Raw genomic sequence first — 25,972 nt, 5'->3', positions numbered from 1 at the left:
CACACACATCTCAGATGTAGAACCTTTTCAGTCTGGATGGCCAGATCCTAATGTCCTCTCACCTGTCAGTCAACTGATGTCCCCATGACGTCGGATGACCCATTTTTCCTCAGCAGTACATCCTAAATGCTGCAAAGGAATGTTTTTCCCAGTGAGACCTAGGGGTCACAGCTGACCAGTGCTGCCTTCAAGTCCCACTTTTGACAGGGATCAGCTATATTCCGGAGTTTCCACTCAGAAACTCTGATCCCAGTGGGACTTGGGGGTCACAGCCAATCAAGCTCAATCACTGGTGTGTCTCCAGGTATGCCTGGCTGTGTCTGGGGTCTGAAACCTGGGGATCTGCTGCCAGTCAAAGCAGACATTACTGAGGTGGGTGGACTAATGGTCTGACCCTGCAGACAGCAGCTTAATAAGTTCCAATGGCAAACAGTGGCTTTGAGCATATTTGGCTTTACTGAGAACATTTCAGAGACTTGAACATCTTTGTGAAACATTCATGCTAAATTGACAAAAAGGCAGAAAATAATGGCCTGAATTAAAGTTTTGTTTGGGGATGTTTGCGTGTGTCTGTGTGTCCATTTTAGCAAAGAGGCAAAAAATGGTTACGTATAAATCAGGCAAGGTGTCTATTTACGTCACTTTTATGACAGCCATTAATTTTCGTTTCTGGACAGACTCCTGTCTGATAGAACCAACCCTTGTTGACTTAATGGGAAGAAATTTATATCGGTACAGAAGCTGTGATGAATGCAGTCTTAAAGTTCAATGATTCAGATACTTTAGTAGCCTCAAACTTTGACCCAGATGGACAGAGAGCTAAATCACAAGGTTTAAATTCTGGTTGCACAATTCATTCATGCACTTTCCACTGGAAATTATCAATGCCCTCTTTCAGCACATCCATGTGCAGCGTTCTCCTTGGACAGCCCTTGCTCTTCCATTGCTGCATATAAAATAAATAGTTTTGTCCCTGAAGAGGGGCTGGCACCTTTGCTTTGTTTTTATTGTTTCCATGCTATTATTATCTGTAACAGATTGGGGGGGTGGGGGTGGGGAGAAAGCGCTTGCATGTTTATATCCTGCCTTGTAATAAAGGATTGTTCAATGCAGCTCAGCAAAAACAATAAAGGCAGCAAGAGGAGGAAGAAATTAAACGATAAAAGCTGACAGATCAAAGGCAAAATGACTAGCTGCTAAGTGATTTGAAAACATTTTGAGTAGGCGAGCTGCGGCTAGACAATCACAGAGTAATTTATTTTAAGACAGCATTTTATTTATGCACATCTATGTGCTTTCTTGATTGTTTTGTGGGTGTGATTTGGTTCAGCTTGCATTATCCAGCATTATTGATGGGAAATGCTTGCAGATTGCCACAGATTTTACCTTGAGAGTTTGGAACATCAGAAGCTGCCTTATACCAATCCAGACTATTCGTGTAGCACAGGCACATCCAACAGGTAGATCGTGATCTACCGGTAGATCACTGGGCGTCTGTGGTTGATCACTGGTAGATCACTGGCTCCCCCCCGCTAGAAGCTCAACAACGGGCGTCTGTGGTAGATCACTGGTAGATCACTGGCTCCCCCCCCATAGAAGCTCAACAACTTTGGCTCGCCTAAAAAAAGCTCAACATTTTCTCCCTGCACTCCCCAAAAAACAGGGCTTTCCTCCTCTCTAAAAAGGAACTCAACAACTCTTTCACCTGAAACCCAAAAAACAGGGCTTTCGTTCCTTAAAAAAACCTCAACAATTTTGACCTGAACTCCCAAAAAGGGGGTAGATCGCTGCCAGTTTTTGACTCCGTGAGTAGATCACAGTCACTTGGGAGTTGGCCACCCCTGGTCTAGCATAAATCACTGTTGCCTATTTTGCGTCGCACCAGGGTCTTTCTATCTGTTACCTGATCCTTTTGTAAACTGGAGATTGAACCTGAATTCTCCTGTGTGCAAGTTGTAGCCCTTCCTGGCCAGAGAAAACTTTTGTAGAACCTTGATTCTTAAGTAATAAGAGTACTTGTAGGGTAAACACCCCCTGATCTGTGCAGTGGTACCTTGGTTCTCAAATTCACAAAATTTCGTTCTGGAAGTCCGTTCCAAAAATCAAAGCGTTCCAAAACCAAGGTGCACTTTCACGTAGAAAGTAATGGATTAATCCGTTCCAGACTTCTAAAAACACACCCTAAAATAGCAATTTAATTTGAATTTTACTATCTAACGAAAGCAATAAACAATGTACTGCAGTTACACAATCAAGCAACCAGTAGCTGAACTGGGTTCCACACAGTCACAAAAGAGAGAGAGAGAGCTGCAAAAACAAAAGTGCAAAATAAATAAACAGACCTCCGTGTAATACTCAAAACGGAAGTGTGGCACTCAAAATGGAGCACATTCGGCTTCCAAAAAAAGTTCGCAGACCGGAACATTTACTTCTGGGTTTGCAGTGTTTGGGTTCCAAGTTGTTTGAGTCCCAAGGCGTTTGAGAACCAAGGTACCAATGTATAGCAAGTTGCTGTACGCATAATGAGCAATTTTAGAGTATATCTGTACTGCAACAGTGTTTCCAGATTTTTTGAGGGGCGAGGCAAAAGTGTTTTCACTGCATTGCAACAGTGTTTTTTCATTTGCGGTGACGGCTTGGGAAATGAACAAAATTTCACATGCCAGATTGCTGTGAGCTCAAGAACGGACTGTATATTATGATGAACGTGTTGTGTAAAGTCATGTCTTCAGTTTTAATCATGGGGCAGTTGTTACTGGGACCATGGGACGTGTGGAGACGAGGCTCACCCCTTTATTCCCCAGCTGCGAGCAGAACCAAAATCCTCTTCCACATCTCTGAGGCTTGGAAACTTAGTTCTCTTAGGAAGATTTTATCCCAGATCACTTCTGGGAAGGAAATACCCCCCCTCCCCGTCTTCCTAATAATTTCCCCACCACCAATACCTGTAATTAGCATAAAATCCCACCCAAAACGCCTGTAATTAAAGAACTATTGAAGATACAGCTGCATGCAAGTGATTTAGCATATGTGAATAGCTTGTCCCTCAGTAATCTTGCTCTGCAGATGAAGCGGCTTGGGGAATGAGATGGGCAAGCAAGGAAGAAACAGAGAAAGGAGTAAGGGTATTGGACAAATACAGGAACAGGAGCAGCCAGTTTGCTGGGGTGGTACCACAATGACACTCTTCTGGCAGTGTTGCTGCTAACCTACATGGAGAGAGGGCAGACTAGGATGGTGGCAAATTTGGTGCTGTGTGGGCACACCGGTGGGAATGACAGGTTGGTCCTACCAGTGCAGTCTTGACCTTGCAGTAGGGATGCTGCTGCTGTCAGGAGTCTGCCTCCACTGGACCACCCCACCATGTTAGCTGCTCCTGGTTAGTAGCATACGAATGCTTAGGGATGGGGAAGAGCACACCTTTGGGAAGTTTGAGAAACGCTGGTTTACATCCGTCGCTTGCTTTTTTTTTTTTTTTGGCCCAGCAGTCATTTTATCCTGAGAACTGAAGGATATGTGTGTTACAGGAATACAGGAGTCAAAAAGAGAATGCAAATGAGATGAGATCTAGATGAGGGTCCGTTTTAGCAGATCCTTGTCACTGAGGAGTAATTTATGGCATAGGCATTAACAAGGAGGACTCTCTGTGATTCTGGTTTCCTGTAAGGAGTCAGTAGATGAAGATCAAGTACAAAATGTGTTTTATGCTTGTGTCTGTAATATCTATTAAATAGACCCAGAGTACTTTTAGGGGAAAATATTCTCAAGAGTATTTTCTTTTATTTGTGAATTTTAAATGATTGGAGTGGGGACAATTCCCCGACTCCACAGCTTGGCCCTCATTTATTATCTTTTTTGTTATTTAACAAAATTTATATACTGCTTAATAAATTTATTTTAAAAACCTCTTAAGTGGTTTACAACAAGAAGTTTACAGTTTATTTTTCTTTTGCAAGGATAGCAGAAGCATCATCTTTTCTTTTTTAATGTATTTACTGTATTTTAGCTCTCCTTTTCAGAGCAAGTGCTCTCAAAAGGCTTGTTGGGATTTTTAGAAAAGTCTTTTGGGACTGCTTTAAAGGGTCTCCAGCTGAGTTTTCAGAAGAGGGAATTCTAAAAGTGTAGGGCCAGCACTGAAAAAGCAGTTGTCCCTGGTGCCTGCCAGCCTGATCAGCCTTGTTGGCAGGCAAGAGAATATAGCAGGGTTAGAAAACATGGTTCTCTTCAGATGTTGTCAGACTTCAGTTCCCATCAGCCCTGGCAAGCACGGCTAATGGTCAAGGGATAATGGGAGGGCACCACATTGACCATTTCAGGAGTAGAGCACCTGAGACCAATTTTAGTGGCTCATTTGGTAATAATTTACAACATAGCAATAATTAAGGAGACCTCAGTGTCATGCCGATTTCATGTAAAGAATCAGAACGTAAAGACAAATACCTGCTGCACCAACAAGCACAAAACAACTCCTCTGCAGCACCACAAATTCAACTCAAAAGTGTCAATCACTTCTCCTACCTGGGCAGTCATCTTTCCACAAGGGCCAGCATTGATACCAAAATCCAGCATCGCCTGAGCTTTGCGAGTGCAGCTTTCTCCCAATTGAAGTGCAGAGTGTTTGAGGACCGGGACATTCGCAGGGAAACCAAAATGCTTGTTTACAAAGCCATTGTACTACCAAACTTACTGTGTGCTTAACTCCTCGAAAGATTCCATCAACCGTGTCTCCAAAAATGTTTTCACATCACTTGGAAAGACAGGTGAACTAATGCCAGTGTACTGGAAGAAGCAAAGATCTCCAGTGTCGAAGCAATGATTCTTCAACCTCAATTTCGTTGGACTGGTCATGTTGTGCAGATGCCTGATTATCGTCTTCCAAAGCGACTACTGTATTCCAAACTTAAAAATGGAAAGCATAATGCTGGTGGTCAACAAAAGAGGTTTAAAGACTGTCTCAAGGCAAATTTTTTAAAAATGTAGTATAAACACTCAGAATTAGGAAACCCTGGCCTACAAATGCTCCAGTTGGAGAACTTTACCAAAGGTGTCATGGACTTTGAAGACGCTTGAACTCAGGACGAAACATACTAAGAGGAAGGCATGTTTGGCAAACCATCACCATGATCAACTGCTGCCCAGAAACTTAGGTCCCCACTGTGGAAGGACATGTGGATGCAGAATTGGTCTCCACAGTCACTTAACGGTCTCACTGTTCATGGAAGACAATCTTACTCGGCTATGAGTGATCGCCAAAGAAGAAGATGACACACAGCTTATGTTTTAGAAATAAAGATACTGACCTACTCCTGACTCCAGTTCCTGACAGGAATGTAATTTGATGCCAGGAAAGAAAGGTATACCGTAATTAGCTGGTGTGCTTAAAGTTCTGATATTCTTGTCAACCTCCTCCTTAGTCCTATTTGCCACCCATGTGTTGGGGGTGTGGAGGAATTTGTTGTAGACAAGGGTTAAAAAAAACCCTGAGAAGTTTCCTTGGGAAAATAGTTTCCCGTGGAATGCAGAGACTTGGCTCATTTGACCCCAGTGGTTGGCCCTGGATTGGCTCATTCGCCAATGCAAGTAGATTTACTGTATTGGGTTACACTGAGTTACTGAATCGGAAATTGCTGCTTATAAATTTATAGCCAGGTTGTTAAATATAACAATCAGACAAATTTACTCCCCCCACCCCATGGTATAGTTTAGATAGCGATGTATCGGGCTTATTTTTCTTCTGGTAGAAGAATTGCTGTTATGGCTTTTTAATGCCATTTGCTCTTCCAGCATTTAATCATTGCCTTGAAAAGTGCTCTGATAATAGAATAAGGGCTTTGGAGTTTGGATGGCTTAGTGGATTAATCTTCACCTTTTGTTAGCTTGGTTTGAATCCAGAAACTCTGATCAGAAAGAAAATATTCTGATTAAATAGCTTGGAAGAATAACTTTAAAATATGAAGGGCTGTCATCTGACATTGTTAGAACTTTCTACCACACCTGAAATTAGAAAACTGTTCATGTTTTTTTTTTTTTTAATTTTTATTAAGAGATTCACAAATATGATCTGAATACCATTTTCCTGCATTAAGAAAAATGAGTGAGCGTATTTATTACATCAGTTACCGGTATGTTGTGTGTTAAGGACTGGAAGCTAGTTTTTTGTTTCATACTTGTCAGGAAACCCCCCTCCCCGTGGCTGGTAGAGTCGCGGGAGTGTTTGCAGTATAGAGAACCCCCTCCGCTATTCACCAGTTCGTCCTCCCCCTCCTCCGCCGGAAGCTACCATTCCTCCAGTGGGGAGTGGGAGTTAGAGGCAGGAAGGCGGTGCAGGGGCTCTGAAAAGATCGCAGAGCCTGAATGCCGAGGGGATAGTGGGGAACGGGGTCAGGTTCCCACGCTCCGAGGGCGCAGGCAGGAAGGACGTGGAAGGGGGAGGCGGGGGTTCAGAATCCCGCGCCTCTTTTGCTGGACAAAGAACCAGAAGGATTCATTCCTGGACTCTGCGGAGGGATGAGATGGACGTTTGAACTTTTGCTCCACTGCATATAATTTGCACAATAAAGAACTTAGTTGTTAGAAGTTCTGCGTTTTGGCGTTTCACTCATGAGCAACCACTGAACGTCCTTTCAATACTTTAGGGGATCTTCCCCATGATATCTATGTATTTGAGTAGTTATTGCATATAGGAAAGAGAAATGCTAAGTAAAAATGACGAGGTATTTTTACAAAGGGTTTCCGGCAGCAAGTTGATATTTTTTAAATTTCTGAGCAATTTTTATGGGTTGGAGCTGTCTTTCAATGTGATTTTTTTTATGCTTCTTTGGCCACCTTAGACTGAATTTCTAGTGACCCCACAGTTCATTAGCTTTTCTTTCTTTTGGCTTTGTTGAAAAAACAGTATTGTTCTTTTCCAGAAATTTTAAAAGATAAGAAATTCCCAGTAAGCAGCACTAAACTTCTATTCCCAAAATGGGACACAAGCTGGTTATACGTCTTGTTTTGTCCATGTATATCATTCTAATTGAAGGAGAGAAAATTTACTTTACTTTTAATAGGCTATACTAGAAACCTTCCATCTAAAAGCTAAACTCCGAAGAGGTTTAGCTTGATTGCGTATAACTCATGTAGTACCATTATAAAGATACACATGCAAATGTTTAGTTTCTCTATTACACCATAATAATTGGTATTAAAACAGTTTAAATACTGGTACATCATAATCCCCACCCTCTCTGTTTTTCTTAGTAGCTATGTGGCTGATTTTGCATATTGGTGTTGACTATTTAAATGTATTGGATTCTTATAACTGAAATAAATGCTTTCTCCTCTCTTTAGATGTATTATATTGACTGCATTGGCTAGAGTGCATGGGCTATTTGATGTGTTTTGGAGTAAAAGAGATAATAGCAAAAATTGTGAGTTAAACACTCCTAGAGATTTAAAGAAAATATAAATGCACTTTTAATTATGATGCAAATTTACTACATGATCTAATCAACATGAAATATTATTGATTGGGCTTTTATGCACAGTGGTATAGCAGAGCAGCTTCATTTTTCATAATTAAAAGGCAAATTGGGAGCACTTTACTAAATTATTTTTTTATTAGCTGCATGTTTATCCAAATCATAATTTCGAAATTTATCCTTGAGTGAAAATGTACTTTTAATTGCGTACGTATTGCTTTTAATCAAGATACAAACAGAGACAAATCAGAACTTGTATGGATTTACATCTTTTCAACTTCATGGCATGTTAGCTTTTATGATTAAACTTTTTAAAAATAATTAACAGGAGTTGTATCCAATATAACTCATAGTATATTGGTTTATTCAGTACATTGGAATTATACCTTGTAGCATGTAATGTAAAAAAAAAAAAACCACACCAAAATCAAACCATGAGAGTGTTGCATTATTTCGGATTCATAAATCCCTGTTGCAGCTGGGGAGAGGACATATTTCTGATTGTCCCCCCCCCTTCCCCGGTGGGGGGGGGAACCTTTCTGCTTTTAGTAAACTAACACTTTAGGGAGAGAACTGCCTTCCCCGCCTGTTGTCCTATACTTTCATGCACGCAGAGAGACTTTTATATAGGGGAGTGCTCAAAAGTACCTGGAAGCTATCAAAAGGTAAGATCTAGATTTCAGTCCATCCTACCCCAATCTTCGGTCCACAGATGTTACAGGACTACAACATAATCCTTGACAATTGGTCATGTTGTCTGGGAATGATGAGAGTTGTTTCCCTGAGATCAAAGGTTAGGGAATAGACTATAAGCGACCAGGGTTCAAATCCTCCCTCAGCTATGAAGTTAACTGGATTACCTTGGGCCAGTCATTCTCTCTCACTCTAACCTATCTCACAGCGGTACTTGTTGAGAGGATAACATGGGTGGAGGAAGAATCACACATGCTGCCCTAAAAAAAATGGAGGATTTAAAATGAAGTAATAATAAAATGTGGTATGTTTTGCATTTATGTTGTAAACGTGAGAATCTGTTCCTATCATCAGAACATCACCTTTAGATTTTCAGTTTCTTGACAAAACTTGCAGATTGTGTAGTAAGACTGCGACATTTCATTAGCAAGTTTGATCTGATCATGAAATCAAAGAACATTTTTAAAATTTTTTTTACAAAAACACTACCTCTTTGTATGTTAACAACATTGGATAACTGACAATAAATGAAGGATTACTTTTCCTGCCCATTGCCTAGACCCACAAATACAGTATTAAGTCAAGTGTAAATCAGTGGGGATTTTCTTGCTGAAATACCTGGATTATTTGTTGATGGAGTTGGTCAATAAATAATTATAGGGATATTAAAAGCAAAGTAAAAGAGCTCAGTTGCCAATTTGCATTCTCTACAGCTTTGTGAAGAAGTCCTCCTTAGCCTGGGCATTAAACTGAAACACTAATGAACATTTAAGCAGTATATTAGAATTACAGTATTTGATTGTTGTTGTTTTAGAGTATAGCCACGACTGTTTTCAGGCTTTCGTTCTTTATTCATGCTATATAGAAGTGCTGTAGTCCAGATGATAAGTCTTTTGACTTTTACTTGAAACGTATGCTGTGGAACTCTCACAGAGCCCCAGATAATATTGTAGCCTTGTGGTAAGTGAAATTAAGATGCAGATCACATTGCGAGATCCATTGCAAAGGGCACGCCATTATTGTGTGGGCAAACCTACACTCACACACCTGACGTTCAAGTAGGTTCGTTGGGTGAATCCAAGGGCTTAGTTATGCCCAGCAATACCCTCCAGCCCCCTGCCCTCTGTTTGAATAGCAGGCCACTGTGCTGGTGCTTGAAATTTTGAAATCAAACTCCTCCATTTTGAAATTAACCTTTGCCATATCTTCTTGGGGCAGTGCTGCTGCTCAAGAGAAAATTCAATGTTCCTTTGGTTCTAGGTCACCCTTTCTAAATGCTTACAGTTTTCCATGCTACTGCAATTTAGAATCAAAGAGTTAGAAAGGCCCTCCAAGGTCCTCCAGTCAAACTCCCAGGGGGTGTAGAGAACGCCATTGTTTCAACATCCAGCCTCTACTTACTGGAAACATCCCATTGCCTGGATTCACCATGCAGCAACCTTCCTGCTCACTTCCTCTTTTGCAACTCTAATATATAATAATAATAATAATAATTTATTATTTATACCCCGCCCATCTGGCCAGGTCTGCCCAGCCACTCTGGGCGGCCTCCAACAAATATCAAAATGCAATACAGAGTCACAAATTAAAAACTTCCCTAAACAGGGAATGCTCGCTCACTTGACCGGCTGCCAGCGCCTGCTTTTCTTTCCTTTTTTAAGGGCTTTTTTTGGCCCTGGGTGGAGCCGCGGCGCGGGCCAGCGAGACGCCATGCTTGTGGCTGGCGTGACGCCCCTCCTCGCTGGCCTGCCCCTCGCCTCTGTGGCTCCGCCCGGGCTAGCGGCGGAAAAAGCCCTTTAAAAAGAGGGGGGAAGGAAAGCAGCCGCCAACCGAGCGAGCAAGCAGCTGCTTTCCTTCCCTTCTTTTTTTAAAGGGCTTTTTTGGCGCTGGGCTGCAAAGCTGCGGCACAGAGTCGAGGGGCGGGCCAGCGAGGCGTCAGGCTTGTGGCTGGGATGATGCCCCTCCTCGCTGGCCCTCCCCTCGCCTCTGCCCGGACTAGCGCCGAAAAAGCCCTTTTTTTTAAAAAAAAAGAGAAGGAAAGCAGCCGCTGGCCATGCATCATGGCGCACGGCGCATGCGCGCTACAGAGCAACACTCCACCCGGGGGGGTGCCTTCAGGTTTGGCGCCCCAGGTGGCCAGGCGGCTTCCTCCGCCATTGTCTGGAACCCACCTGAGAGGTGCTGGAACTGAGGCCCGGCGAGTTCCTGCCCTGGTTCTGAGGTTGAGAAAAGGATGGCTGTATGTATGGAATTTTGAAATTCCATTGTAGCTATCGTGTGACTGAGAGTATTCTGATAATTTGTAAAAGCTTGCATCCTTGTAAGGAACTGTTCCTTTCCCACAAACCTTTGTCCTTCCTTTAAAGGCTGTCTTGTTACACAGTAGTTCATATTTGTTATGGTGATTTTAAAAAAAATTAACAGGTTTATTAATCTTGGAAGAATTTATTGTCGTCAAACATGAGATATTATTAAGTTGCTATTGTACAAAGCGTTTTGCCTCACTGTTGGAATGACTTGTCCTCTGCATTGGCAGACACAGAAACATTCATTTTGTTTCCTAATTAGAAGAACTGCAAGCAGAAGCTATGACAGAGTTCAGCTCCTCAATGTACAGCCTGCCAGGTTCCATAGCGCAGGCTTTATAAAATTCTCCTTAATTCAGGAACAGAATATCATTAACTTTGTAAGTGGATGAATACAATGGACAAGCAATTTAATTAACTTCTAACATTGAACGTTGGATGGGAGACAAAATGAAATTATGCACATATTTCTCAGGCAGGCAGTCAACCTTGAAAGGGGGCTTGATTGTGCTGGGTCAGACAAGGGGACAGCTCTGTCCAATTATTTCATATTTAGCCTTAGAATATGAAATTTGAAATTTGGTACTTTGTAAATCAATCGTCCCTTATTTTGAGGCAGCTTACAAAGATTCCCGGAGATACAGAACAGCACCCGGTGACTGTGACATGCTAAATACAGCCTTTTACCACATGATACCCTTCCCATTGAGAGATGACCTGGATAATACTAAATGAAATGGGCAATAATGTCTTCTCAACAAATTGAATTTGCCATCACCAAGTCTATTATAGAAGAAGAGATCCATGAAATACTAAATTGATTCGAAGCCAGACTGTGTTCTAATTACAATTGCTTAAAGTCAAGTGATCATGGTAAATGTGGCTCAACTTTAGACTTACATTTTTGACAAAGTAACAATATCTTTTCTCTAAAACACAAAAGATCACAGTCGTTTGGTGCTCATAAACCACTGGAGGTGCGGGGTGCCATTTTCATATCTATTCTGTTGCAGAAGAGTGTGCAGTATGTTGTAGATGCTGCACTTGGAACCATAGGCAATTTCATTAAAAGACCAGAATATAATTATATATTTCCTGAAATCTTTTCCAAGTAAAGGTAAAGTTCGCGTCCATTCGCGGACAACTCTGGGGTTGTGGCGCTCATCTCGCTTTACTGGCCATGGTAGCCGGCGTTTGTCTGCAGACAGCTTCTGGGTCATGTGGGCAGCATGACTAAGCCGCTTATGGCGAACCAAAGCAGCGCATGGAAACGCCGTTTACCTTCTCGCCGGAGCGGTGCCTATTTATCTACTTGCACTTCGACATGCTTTCAAACTGCTAGGTTGGCAGGAGCTGCGACCCAACAACGGGAGCTCACCCTGTCACGGGGATTCGAATCACCCACCTTCTGATTGGCTCAGTGCTTTAGACCACAGCACTACCCATGTCCCTCTTTTCCAAGTACCGGTAGGTCTTCCCAAGTTTTGATATATAGAAAATGAGAACAGTAAGAACTTGTCTGGACTAGAACCTTTCTGCAGTAGTGCTATGTTGTTATGAATTTTTGAGGTTTTTTTCAAGGAGTTCTTACACAGAAGAGCATTCAGAAATGCCACACGTACCCCTGCAGTCTGAAATCATTCAGTTCAATCTAGCACCACAGACTTCTGCCGCTTAATTATGCTGTGTGTTTAGATCAGGCAGGATGATCTGTGAAAAGCAGGAGTTGATTCCAAATGATGAGGCAGGAAAGCTTTGTGAAGTGGGGAGACGTTAGGCTCTTTGTTTTAATAGCAGTTGACCATCTCACACATCTGTACAGTCAATCATCAGGGATGATGGGTCTGACATCATCCAAAACATCTGGGGAGACCCAGTTTGGTGAAGGGTATAGTAAACCATAGTTTACTGTTACATGAACGAGGCTGCTCAAACCTCGGGGTTGCAGCCTCCTCCCTCCCCTTTCATCTTCCCAGCACAGCTGCAAGGAGGAAGTATTAAGCTTTTGCTTTCTGTTTTAAAATCAGCAGTTTTCTGCGTCATGGGAGAGACTTCTTGTTAGATTAGGTAAAGGGTTAAGGGAACCCATGACCGTTAGGTCCAGTCGCTGACGACTCTGTGGTTGCGGCATTCATCCTGCTTTACTGGCCGTGGGACCCGGATACAGTTTCCGGGTCATGTGGCCAGCATGACTAAACCGCTACTGGTGAACCAGAACAGCGCACGGAAACGCCGTTTACCTTCTCGCCGGAGCGGTACCTATTTGACGTGCTTTCGAATTGCTAGGTTGGCAGGAGCTGGGACTGAGCAACGGGAGCTCACCCCGTCACGGGGATTCGAACTGCCAACCTTCTGATCAGCAAGCCGTAGGCTCTGTGGTTTAACCCACAGCACCACCCACGTCCCTCTTGTTAGATTAAACTATTGTTTATTGAGACAAGCCAGGAACCAGCCATAGTTAACCAACAATATTTTAACTAACCAGAGTTCTCTCCCCCATACCCCGACGCCCACATTCACATATAACAGACTCTGGTGAGTCCTTTGAAGCAATGCGTTTAGCAATGCATAACACGGCATTCTCTGTTAAATCAGTGGCAATTTAAAAGAGAGAAATTAAGATGCTCTGGCACCTGATCCTAACCACCAGGGGATGCCTTAACAGGCCTGCATCATGAAAGCAACTTCAAAAATGGCAGAATTATTTTGCAGGGATTGCTGGTATTAGGATAAAGCAGTGGGATTGTTAAAGAGTTAATGCAAGTAATTTGATCCCCTTTTAAAGTTCCAAACACCCGTGTATTGGATAGACAAGGCGTGATGTGAAAACAAAGCACAATAACAGTTTAACGCTGTGTACTTTGGCTGATAAGACAAATGCCGGAAATGATAAATTGCTGGACACCTAATTTGTTTGTAGATAAAAAGTGATAGATTATTTTTTAATGAGATAATTTGTGTACACAGGTTTTTTTCCACTTGGAATAGACATTCACCCCAATCCAGGGAACAAAAAACACACACAAAAAAACTTTTAACTAAAGAACTCCATGCCTTCCTCTGTACTGGGATATCTTTTACTATCTGTTCCTGATCTCCAGATCTGCTTTGGCACCATGCTGATTGACAGACAAAATGGCCTGCCTTACCCACCCATAGTTCAGGAGGGTGGTGAGAACAGGAGGATATGGAGCTGCATCTTCCTGTGCTTTTAATTATAAGTGAAAACTAAATGTATTCCATTTGCATCTAAATGAAGCTGTTAAGGAACACAAGCAACCCACCCAGCCTTCAAATTAGCTTTGAAAATGGGTTATGTCTAATAACGGCGGCCCATTTATATCCTTCCCAATACATTGCAACACAAAAGATCCTTTAAAATGAAGAAGAAAAGAAACCACTAACCAGTAAATGAATGCTTTTATGTAAAAATGTTGTCATGATATCCAGAGTTATTGCGGCTCCTCATTTGCTGTTGCTCTTCAAACTGAAATATGGCAGCTAATAGACTACATTTTTCTAATGCAAAAATAAGTGCTCCCGACAGTCAGGTTTATAAATATGTAAAAAAACAAAAACAAAACAAAAAACTCTTTTAATTGTTTTTGGCCAAAAAGGCAGGTAATCAATAATATCAGACGTGACAAACATACTGGTGACACACGCTATAGTCAAAAGGACTGGCAAGAGATAAGGACTTCCTGTCAGCAGTGACCTATGCTAATTAATATTCAGATGCTGTCATTTTCCATGACAAATGGATTCCTTGAGCTATATTGATATAGTAGGTTAAACATTGAAAAAGTTAAGTTGCACTTTGACTTTAAATATTCATTAGAGCTAATTATGGATTTTATGACTACATGAATTACACTTTCTGAGTCGCCATTGGCAATTTATTTTACATTTATTTAAGGCACTCTTCATAATTGCAATATTAGCTTTAGCACGTTCAATGAGGGTTGTGTGCGGTGAATGTTTACTCTCCATGGTGATTATTTAAACGTTTTATTTTAAGTACTTCCGTGTAGTTGTTAAATTTGCACAAGTGAAATGACCCATAGATCAGCATCTAATTAACAATTAAGTAGACATGGTTGCCTGTACACTTCATAGATATTTTCATATTTTATCAGAGTAACATTTCCATATCATGAAAGTCATTATTGGTATGGCAGTTATTAGCTATGGATTCCCCACCCACGCAAAATAGTATCAAAATATGCTTGCCATGCTGAAAATTTCCTTTGAGCTTGATTGGATGACTGAATGAACTCCAGCATATTACTGTTGGAATGCTCTGTGTAAATACTGATTGCTGCTCAGATACGTGTATTGTTGTTGTTGTCGTTATTTATTTATTTATTATTTATACCAACCTTCATCTGAGGATCATGGGGTAGTTCATAATATAAAAACCCAGACATACAAAATATAAAAACAAGCAAAACAACACACACTCTGTTTAAAAGGCCATAGATTGTTTAATTAGCCAAAGGTCTGGGAGAAGAGGAATGTTTCTGCCTGCGGCCTAAAGATATATAGACATATATAATTTTGTTTATATGCCACCTTCTCACAGTTCAAGCCATGCTCAATGCAGCTTTGAAAAAATTGGTATCAAACTACATCATTAGGAAAAAGTCATAAATAAATAAAACATTAAAAAATGCAAAACCTTAGAATATCGTGGAAAAGTCCATTTATGTAAGCAATTGTTTTCATTAGCTACTGGAGTTTAATATATGAGATAAACTCATGACATGCAAAGCGAAATATGTCAAGCCTTTGTTTGTTATAATTGTGGTGATTATGGCATTCAGTTGATGAAAACCCCAAGGTTGAAATTTTTAATTTGGGGTTCTCATCAGCTGTACGCCATAATCATCACAATTATAACAAATAAAGGCTTGACATATCTCACTTTGCATGTCATGAGTCTATCTCATATATTAGTTTCACCTTTTAAGTTGAATTACTGAAAGAAATGAACCTTTCCACGATATTCTAATTTTTCGAGTTTCACCTGTCTCTCTCTCTGGGTGTGTAGATAGATAGATAGATAGATAGATAGATAGATAGATAGGCATAGACAGAGTCCATATTCCATAGCACCCTGCCAACACTTACAGCAGCTGCGGTGCGAATGGGCTGCTCTGTTTCATTGGAGAGAGCAAAACCATGCATACTAAGTAAATCTGCTTCCTCAATTGATAAAACTCTGCAAAAGATGGGGCCCTTCCAACTCCTCTCTGCTAAGAAATTGTGGCAACTGTATATTTTGAGAAATGTGATTAAGGAGCTTAGAAACGATAATGCCAATTCAGCAGAATGGAATTGTCTTATAAAAACTGAAATTCAATATCCGTCAACCATACTTGAAAGTTCATGAGAGTTATATCGAAATGAATGTGTTTCACTCAGATGTTGAAAAACAAAATAAGAAGAAGAAGAAGAAGAACCACCCAGATCTTAAACTGGCACTAGAAAATAATAGTAATTAAAATGGGGGGAAATATTGTTTGTAAATAAGCCCAGTGTAAATAAGCTCCTCCTCCTCCTCCTCCTCCTCCTCCTCTGCTTCTTCTTCTTCTTTTATAAGTTTCAACATTTCCACATCAGTTTGCGTTTATGAAGTCATCGTGAAAATCTATTGTATTTTAATGTGAACACCTCCTAATACACATACAGTTTTTAAGCAGATTTTTGAGCTAAACTTCTAGGTCCTACCCAATCGGGAAAATTTTAGCAGCTTCTAAACTTGTGTGAAGCTGCTTTATACTGAATCAGGCCACTGGTCCATCAAACCCTGTATGCCAGGCATAGGCAAATTTAGCCCTCCAGATGTTTTGGAACTACAACTCCCATCACCCCTGACCACTGGTCCTGTTAGCTAGGGATGATGGGAGTTGTAGTCCCAAAACATCTGGAGGGCAGAGTTTGCCTATGCCTGCTGTATGCTGACTGGCAGAAACAGGATTGAACCCTGCCCTCCAACAAGGTGAAGTGTCCTGCACCAGGCCCCACTATGAAGGGGGTGAGGTAATAGAGGAAGTCAGGAACTGGTGACGATGCGAGGAGATTTCTGTTGGTCCTAGTGTGGAGAGGGGCAAACACCATTTGGGATCTGCTTCAAGGCGACAAAGGGTTGTATCCAATGCTAACCCCATTTGCAGTGGTGGAGCTTCATTCTCCAGCACCAGGAGCGGGGAGCAGGCGGGGGGCGGGGCTGGCATGCGTCCCGTGGTGGGGTGCGCATACTGGAGGCGGGGTGCGCGTTCTGGGGGTGTGGCGCATGTTCTGGGGACGGGGTGCACCGTCTGTGGAGCATGTTCTGGGGGCGGGGCGCACAGCCTGCGGGAGCGGGGCCCAGCATGGGCGCGGGGGCAGCCGCGATGGAACCCCACTGGGATCGCGCCAATGGGGGCGGTGCACTCCCATCGCCCCCACCTTCCTCTGCCCCTGCCCATTCGGAGTAGTACAATTGAAGTGAATAAACGTGACTAAACGTACGTTCATTCATTTCAGTGGGATTACTCTGAATAGAACTTGTTTATAGATAAAAGAAATGTTTTGGGTTGGAGTTAGGCAGAACGTCTCCAAGATCCCAGCTGTGAGCTTCTCCTGCTACCTGAGATGGGCAAGGATTGGGTACCACGGAGCATATGCTTCTCCACTAACCTCTCTCACGGATTTATGGACACAATGCTGAAGGGATATGTGCAGGGAAGAGAGTGATGCTTTCAACCCAGAGGACGATTGTGGTTTTTATTTTAGACTTAAGGGGTGGGGGGTGGGGAATGAGCAAAGGGAAGAAATCTTGGTAGTGGGAAGACAGGGACACCCTTCTGGAAGAGGCAGAGTTTTGGCTCACTGATTGCTGCATTATTTATGAGAAGCTGCACATCTAGAGATTAAACATTTGCTGATTTGTCAAAAGCACAAACATGAGGTCCTGCCCATCTCCTTGACATATTAGTTCATCCAACGGAAAACACTGTCACACTTTTAATTAATGAGTACACTTTCTGGTGACCCAGGCAGCTTGCGCCAGGTTTTTATTATTATTATTCATACTATTTTTTATTATTATGCATTTCTACACGGAGGAGGCAAATAAGTAGCAGACGTTCTTAAGGAGGACTCTTCCAAGGTTAACCATTCTGAAGAAGGGCAGATTGACGGAATGATAACAAAAGAAGAATGTAGTACAAGATAAAAAGGCTGACACCGAATTTTTAATATCTTAATAGAATTTCATTAGCAATTAATAAAAGGCAGGTGCTGCCTCCTGGTTATACACTAACGATACTCTGGCCTTTAACGTCCCAGGAATCACAGTGATAATTTTTTAAATAGCAATGTTCTTGAAGGGCTCCTCCTTGCAGAGATTTATTTGATATTAGCACTCGTTCACATAGAGAGAATTCCTATGCTCAGGCTTTGTCTGTTCTGCAGTTGCATCACTCTGGTGGCGGTGGTGTTTTTCCTGCAAAATTTAAGATGCTACCAAAAGGAATAGGGAAGTACCGGTAATAAGCTGATCATCAATAGATCCTGTTCTATCAAAGCTGTTGCACTGCCAATTTTCACCCAAAAGAGAGATGGCAGATTGGGGGTGGAGGGTGGTGAGAGAATGGACTTTCATGTGTGAGGAATCCGCCTGAGGATTTTTGATGAATTTGCCAAACTGTTGTGTGTTCCATCCAGTTTTGTGCCAGAGGTCACTGTGATGTGGCACAGAAATTGCATGCACAATGGTCTGGAGCCGAAGGAGGAATCATTATAGCAGAGCTTTCCAAACTTTTCATGTTGGGGGACACACTTTTTAGACATGCATCATTTTGCAACGTAGTAATTCAGTTTTACTAGCAAACTGGATGGAGGTCAAACTAATCCCTTTCCAGCCCTGGGAGATGCGTGGGGAGCGTTTGCGCGACACACCTACGCACTTCAGCTGTCGCACCAACGTGTTGCGACACACAGTTTGGAAGGCTCTGCATTACAGTCTTCGTGGAAGCTCACTAGTACTCTGAGGGGCATGTACAGGTACATGTTCTTGAGAGGATCTCTCCTTCCAAATACCTGCCCTTGAAATCAGCAAGGGAAGGCCCTGTTTGTTGTCACATGGGCAGTGGTGGCCAATAGGGAAAGGACATGAGGCAGGGCCTTCTCTGTGGTGACATCACACTTGTGGAACTTCCTCCCTGACTTGCGCCAGAGCACTGGACCAGAAAAGGAGAGGGGGGTAGAAAGAGAAGAAACATAATGCAAAAATGGTGATATATGAATGTTCTTATCTATGCTAATAATGATTAATAATAACCTCCTATATTCTGTATAAACTCATTCCAAATATCAGTATATTTACCCAAACAAAATCTGTGTCTATAAGCAATCCATTCATACGTTGCATGGGCTGTCATGTCTTCAATCCATTGGTTAAAGGAAACCATAGTTTTGTTCTTCCAATTCATCACTACCAATTTTTTTGGCGATAGTTAGGACACATTTTCATTGTCCAGTTGTCAACTTCCATAGGATAGTTATAGAATTCAAAAGAATATTTTTTTCCTGAAAATTCTAAGTTTTTCCTTATAGTCAGGTTTATACACTTCAACACTTCCTCCAGATATCCAGGACTATAATACACCTACCTGGGCACTGCTTCTTCTCAACATGAGCTCCTAGAAATCCTTGAGGGTTTTTTGTGCATATTTAAGTATGTTGTATAATCATGTTTTTGTTGCCAGTTACATTTACCATTAGTAGTAAACAATTTCTGAAGGATAATACTGCCTTTAAACACCACAGGATTTTTTTTTTTAAAATAGTTAATTGATTTTAAGTCTTTCTGTACAATTAAAATATTTCAGGTTTCAAGCTTTTGGGAGAGGTTTCTTTATGTTTTGCTGACTTGGTTTCTCTTTTCTTGCAGGCACTGGGAAGCTTTTACTTTCTACATGAATCCTTGAAAAACATTTATCAGTTTGACTTTAAAGGTAAATGGAAGCTACAATATTCACTTACCTGGAATTAAGTCTGTGAGGCTTACCTCTGAATAGAAATGTTCAGGATAGCATTCTTCTGTTCTGCTCATGTTAGAAGGAGCAGCCTACATTACTTTTCCAGGACTATTTTCACACATTACACGGGGCAAACCCAAGTTTACCTCTGAATGCACACTTGACTAGAAGCTATGGCCAACCCTGGTCCTCTCACCAATGTATTCCTGTGATTCCCAACATTTTGAAAGTTGCCTGCTCTCACTTTAATATATATTAAAATATATATATATCAAAAGCTAAAGCTTCATTTAGCTTATTGAGACGGGTCACACTCATTCTACGTTTTTGCACCACATTTATTTGAAACATCATTGAAATTGTAAGTGGACTAATTGTCTCAATTGTCTCAATTTCATTATTCTTGTTGTAACCCAAGATAGATTGCCCGCTTTCTTGTAATTGAGGGTAGGGAAGGCAGAGGCCTGTCTTCGGTGAAGGATTGGAAACAGCCGTTCTGTGAGTGTTGCATTTCAAGGTTTAGTGGTCATAAATCCTCATCATCCTTTTGATGCGAAAGTAAAACCTGAGACATAATGCAGAGGATCCATCGTAGCATATTTTTATCTCTGAAAAAGGGAGAAATGTAAATTGCAGCGTGGATATGAGAACTTGTTAATGAGAGATTAACTTGCCTGTCCGCCCAGTCTCTCCACCTGTAACAGTTTAATGGGTGCTGAACAATAATACGGGTCACTCTTAATCACGTCAATTGTGAAGATGCCCGGTACATGCACTTACGTTTTAATGCTAAGTCTGGATTTTGTACCTGATTGCTTCCATCGCCAAATTCAACCTTCACCTTACTGCAATTTATTTATTATTTAATTACATTTATGTCTTACCTTTCCTCCATGGATCTCAAGGTGCTCTATAGAGGGTGACCAGTGACAAACACCATCCCAGCATTATCATCAGTGCCCGTCTTTGGGCTCTCAAATTTTGGCGGTGCCCTGTGTGCAACTCTAAAATACTGCCCCTGCCTCCTATAGCGCTCCCTTCTAAAGCATTGCTTTTGCTGCCCCCTGCAGCACAGCACCCAGTGCCACCGCACCGATCACGCTACCCCTAAAACCGCCTCTGTCATCAGCGTCATCAAAATGTTATTGGTCAAACGTATACGGTTTATAGCCAGAAAATGAATCGGGCAAACAAATTTTAGCAAGCAAGCAAAGATTTAAAAAACACAGCATAGTAAAACTCATAAAACATACATGCACTTTATGGCACATCTCTCAGTCTCATGGTTTTTCCTGTCCTGGGAAGCTTTTAGCTGTGATGAACTTAGCAGTCTTAGCCATGCTAGACAGCAGATGTTTAGGTTTTTTTTTTTCAGTGATCCTATGAGTGACAATCAGCTGGAAGAATTTCTTTAAATTTTTTGCTCTTGGAATTTTATATAACTTACAGTGTAGCATGTAGCGTATAATGACCTCTGCTATCTGGCATTCCCAGATGCAAGAGCCCTGTTATCTCGGAATTTTCTTTTTACTCCCCTCTAAACAGTTGGTTTTCTTTTTTAAAAAAATCTCGGAGCTAGCAACGAGCAAGTTGTAGCACACTGCAGGCATAAGTGCATGGCATCATTCAGACCATGGTATGAGAGAGTAAGTAGTTTAGCTATGAATTTCCTCACTGTGGACAGTTCTTACAACATGAGTGTCAGCTGTACATCAATTGAGCAAAAACTTCTGAGACCTTCACTTGGTATTAATTGTCAGCAGCATCAAAATCTAGTATTTATGTCTGTGTTTTTTCTTCTGTTGTGTGTGTTAAAACCTCTTTGCAGAGGCAGAGGTATTCTAAATGCTCCTTGTTTCTTCCTAGCTAAGAAGTACAAAAAAGTTACAGGGAAGGAAATCTACTCGGATACATTAGAAAGTACACCTATGCTGGAGAAAGAAAAGTTCCCACAGGATTATTTCCCTGAGGTAAGTATAGAATCATAGAATCTTAGCATTGGAAGGGACCCAAGGGTCATCTCGTCCAAGCCCCTGCAATGCAGGAATCTCAGCTAAAGCACCCATTACAGGTGGCCATCCAAACTCTGCTTAAAAATCTCCAAGGAAAGAGAGTCCACCAACTCTTGTGGGAGTCTGTTCCACTGCCAAACAGCTCCTACTGTCAGAAAGTTTTATAGCCAAGCGACCTGGTTGGAGCCATTCTTGAATTATGGACTTGTAATTCTGCCTGTGGATTCACTCAGAAGCAAAATATTATTGCATGGTCACCAGCACTTCCACTGGTAGACAATTGACCCATATACTTTTAGATAAACTTACTATGCTGTAGTGAGGAGGCTGACATTATTCGGTAAGGTCAAGCATGAGGTCAAGAAAGGATAGCCAGCTGATTCACCAATGGGCAAGAATCATTCAGGTGTAGTCTTTTTAGAACCAGCCCAGGTGACAAGAGATGGAGAAGCACAGGAGTGTAAAGAATGACGAGGCACAGAGAAGTTAAGTTGAAGCCACAGGGTAATGTTCTTGTAGAACATGCCGACCAGGAATGAAAATTTGTATAGGGCCAAGGGAACAAGGTCGCAAATGATGGTGGTGGAGCAAGAAAACACTCTACTGAACCTAGTTGGCCCTACATCATATTGATTCATCATTTGCATTTCCGGGGGGGGGGACCCCAATCATGGCAAAAGACTTGAACCCACCCTGGAAACTCTTTCAGAGTAGCCCAACCATAGCAGTAGATCACAGTCAGAACATCAACAGGCAGCCCCCAAACTCAACAGCCAGTCACATACCAGGTGCAAAGGCTTATAGGGGGGCATCAGCTGGGTAGAACAGCTCCATAGTTTGAATCCAGGGTGCAATCCATATTAGGAAAGATGGGGAAGAGTCCTCACACTCAGGAAAAGCTGAGCCAAAGCTAAGTACCCCCTCAGTGGATAATAGCCTGGCTCCTGTATGGAACAACGAGCCCTTTCGGTCTACCACACTCCTCTAGCAACCTGCATAACCAATTCAGCCCCTCCATTTTTCCTGATGGGTGGCATCTCAGAATGCCTACTCACCCCCACCTCCATCCCCCTCTCCCCCCGCAGTTCCACAACTGACTTTCTCGTATACTCTTTGCAACTGGACCCACCCCTTGGGCACATTTGTGTGTGAAGGCCCAAGGCAAGGGTGGCTACTTTGCATGCTGAATTTTTCAGGGGGAATTTGCATCCACTTTACATTGCTGTGTGTTTACCCCCAGATTTCTAATGTAACATTTATGTTCTTCTTCTTTTTTTTGCGGGTGGGGTTTGCCCTTGGTTTAAGACTGATTTCTTTTCTTTTTATTACTGCCGCTTAAGGATGATCTAAAAGTAATTACAATGATTGAGGCATAATGCAATTCAAAATAATTACAGCCCACTGCATATAAAAGTAACAAAACTTTCTCTGCTGATTTATGGCTTCTCTTGGCTGTGCATGAATCTCAAACGATGCCTTTGGGAGCAACACTCCAGATAATGTTAGGTCATTTTTAAAAAGCAGATTTGTGTAGTCTATCAGGGCTGAGTAATTCCCCCCCCCCCCATAGTGAGAAATTGGTTGTTATCATAGATCACCGATACTGCTCAAAGCTCTTGTGAAAGATGAATTAATTTCACTAATGCTTTAATGCAAACCTTTCATGGAGAAGGCTGTATGGTGATAACCTTACCGCAGTCTCTCCTTTCTCAATGATGATTTATGTTGTCTTTTAGTAGATGAAACTGCCTGTATTCACAATCCGTCGGCTGGCTAAAGGAATCTTATTAACAGGAAAACTAGGGAGAGACTTAATATTGTGTAAGGTGAAAGATGCCAAACTCATTTCTTGGGGTGTGGAGTTGCTATATTCTAAAATCCAGATAACACATCGCTGAAGAACACAGACAATCCTGAACAGTTTTGATATTTGGTGCTTCCCTAGACACAGGCGTCCTGTTTTCTGAGATGGATCACTGCATGAATATCTCAGTGGGTTGAGAGTTGTTCCCCTGTTCGATCCCATGACCAGCTAAGCTCAAGCCCCCACCCCTCAAAAGGCTTGGCTTCTAATGGTTCAGTACCAGACATACACCCCTTCTCAAACTTTTGCTTGGAACAAATTTAAAACTACAGATTTGCCAGCATTTCTTAAAGCAACAGATGTTTCTAAGCCTGTTTTAGAGCTTCTATCTACTGCTGCTAGGGAGTCTGGAAATACAAGAATTAAAATCTCTGCCATTTTTAGCATTCTTTGCCACTACTGTCTTCTTCAGTCACCCCACAGCTTCTGGCTTAACTCAGTTGAGGGGTGGTGGAAGGGCTGACCAGCGCTGGTACTGAGCTCCACCTCCACCCCACAATAATAGTAATAATAATAATAATAATAATAATAATAATAATAATAATAATTTGTACCCCGCCCATCTGGCTGGATTTCCCCAGCCACTCTGGGCGGCTTCCAACAAAAATCAGATACAATGACAAAAAGAACATAAATGGTAAATTAGAAGACTGGTGTGAACACACAGTGATGTGAAATTGATGCAAGTTCTTAGTGGCTGTCATAATTTGCAGTGTTGGGGTCCTTTGAGTCTTGAAAGAAGAATGGTTTTCTAATTAGGAACTGAAATACACTTTCCATTCACCAGTATGAAGCACCTTGCCTTCAGGAAAGCAAGAGTTTAATTTTTAACATATGGAGTTCTGCTCAACAGTGGAATTCATATGCACCAGTAGGAAAGCCTGCTTTTGTGGTGGTCTTCTTGGAGGATGAGCGTTCTTCTTCAAGGAGGAGCAGAGGCCAGCTGATCAGTCTTTGTACTGTCCACACCACCTGTCTGTCTTCTTGGAGTTGTAGCAAGGTGAAGCATAAGGAGAGACGAGGCTTCCCGGGAAGCTTTCGCTTTGCTTTTGGACTACAGTCCCCAGTGTACACCCCTGACAGTTGCCTATGCAGACTGGAACAGGTGTTAGCTGGAGTCTAACAATATTTATAAAGAGTCACAAGTTACTTTCTCCTGCTTTAAAGGAGTAATGCTGGGACTGAGTTGCGTCTAGCAGGGGTAGCCAACGTAGTGCCTTTCAGATGTGGTGAACTACATTATCCGTGACCATTGGCCAGGCCGGCCGGGACTGATGACGGTTGTAGACCAGAACATCTAGAAGGCACTACATTTGCTGCCCATGGGCTATAGGATGGATGCGCATGTGATAATGCACTGCCATGACCATGGAGGGCTTGTTAGCGCTACTAAATTCATCACAGTGGAGAACACCTCAATGAGCATAAATTTGCGACACTGTGAATTGTTCCCCAGTCCCACTGCTCAGAATACGGCCTTCGATGGGCCTAATCTTAAGGTGTCTACTATTCCAATTACACTTCTTCAGAAGCAGGAATCGGATTACTGCCCCTGTCTTTCTTTTATCTCTCCTGCTTGAGTGAACCCCTGCTGGGTCACTGCTGTAAATTGATTTGGCTCCTTTCAGTAAAATGATGGAGAAAAGATGAATTAGGACGGTGTGCTAGTCATTATCTAGCATGGCTTGTGTGCATTACTTATTGGTCCTGGTGATGCTTGTCACGTTAATGTTTCCTGGACATCCCTTTTTATTTTTAACAACTCGGGGTTATTTATGTTGCTGGCCATTCTTTCCAGAAGGATCCATCTGATACCAACGTATGCCATTAAAGGTGTTTAGTATGTAGAATTGTGAAGTACTTCTCAACTTCCATAACAGATAGGGTTGCACAGGTTTTCCCCCATTCTATATTGCAGTTCTTTCGTAGGTTGGCTCTGCTGCATTCTCCTCCATGTACCCCTCCCATGTTTAACCATCATGCAAGAGGGAGAGCAGGCCCTCACTCATTTGGTCCCACCACCACTGGACCCTTACAGCTCCATCACTCTGCCCCCCTTGTAGAGGGACAGGGAGCGGTTATGAGTGCAGCTTGCTCTACATGCAAAGGTACCCTTGTGATTTAGGGCCCTGTGCATCCCGGGTTGTAAATCATTGGTGGGGGCAGGCTACACATGGAAGGTCGGTTTCCCCCTCCAGAAGTCTTTGCCCCAACATGGCTGTGCCCTCCACCTCATACCGTTCTTAATCACATCAAGGAGAATGCCCAAAATATGGCTTCCCTTTTGCTTTTTCCTGATTATTCATGAGGGATTGCTATTGCTGCACCTTCCTGCTGCTTTTATAGGCAGTCATATTTTTTTTTCTGTGACAAAAAAACATGTACATAAGAGAACACGAAGATTAAAACACTCTGCATTTTTTAGTCCCCTTCCCGCAGACCTGCAATGGTATATATCACCTTATCATTTCTTTCATTTAATGGAGAGGTGCTTCCTTTTTCTTCTTCTTCTTTTTGTATGTTAGTGAGTCTACTGGTGTGCTCTTTTTCCTATTCGTTTAGCCATGGAGACCTATTTACATCTTTCCCCTTCTAGGAGATGGGGAAG

General features: G+C 42.0%; 1 protein-coding gene across 4 annotated transcripts in view; it reads left to right on the top strand.

Moving 5' to 3' along the window:
* Positions 1–25,972, top strand: part of INPP5A (inositol polyphosphate-5-phosphatase A) — a 234,576-nt gene that overhangs the window by 106,748 nt on the left and 101,856 nt on the right. For all 4 annotated transcript variants that reach the window (XM_033149334.1, XM_033149337.1, XM_033149335.1 and 1 more), the window contains exons 5-6: positions 19,401–19,464; positions 21,355–21,458. In XM_033149334.1, the coding sequence (XP_033005225.1) occupies positions 19,401–19,464; positions 21,355–21,458 (168 nt within the window). The remainder of the gene's footprint in view (positions 1–19,400; positions 19,465–21,354; positions 21,459–25,972) is intronic.

This window comes from Lacerta agilis, chromosome 5 (genome assembly GCF_009819535.1).
Source record: "Lacerta agilis isolate rLacAgi1 chromosome 5, rLacAgi1.pri, whole genome shotgun sequence".
Lineage (NCBI taxonomy): Eukaryota > Metazoa > Chordata > Lepidosauria > Squamata > Lacertidae > Lacerta > Lacerta agilis.
Note: the sequence above shows the minus strand (reverse complement) of the source record. Positions and strands in the feature narration are given on the sequence as shown.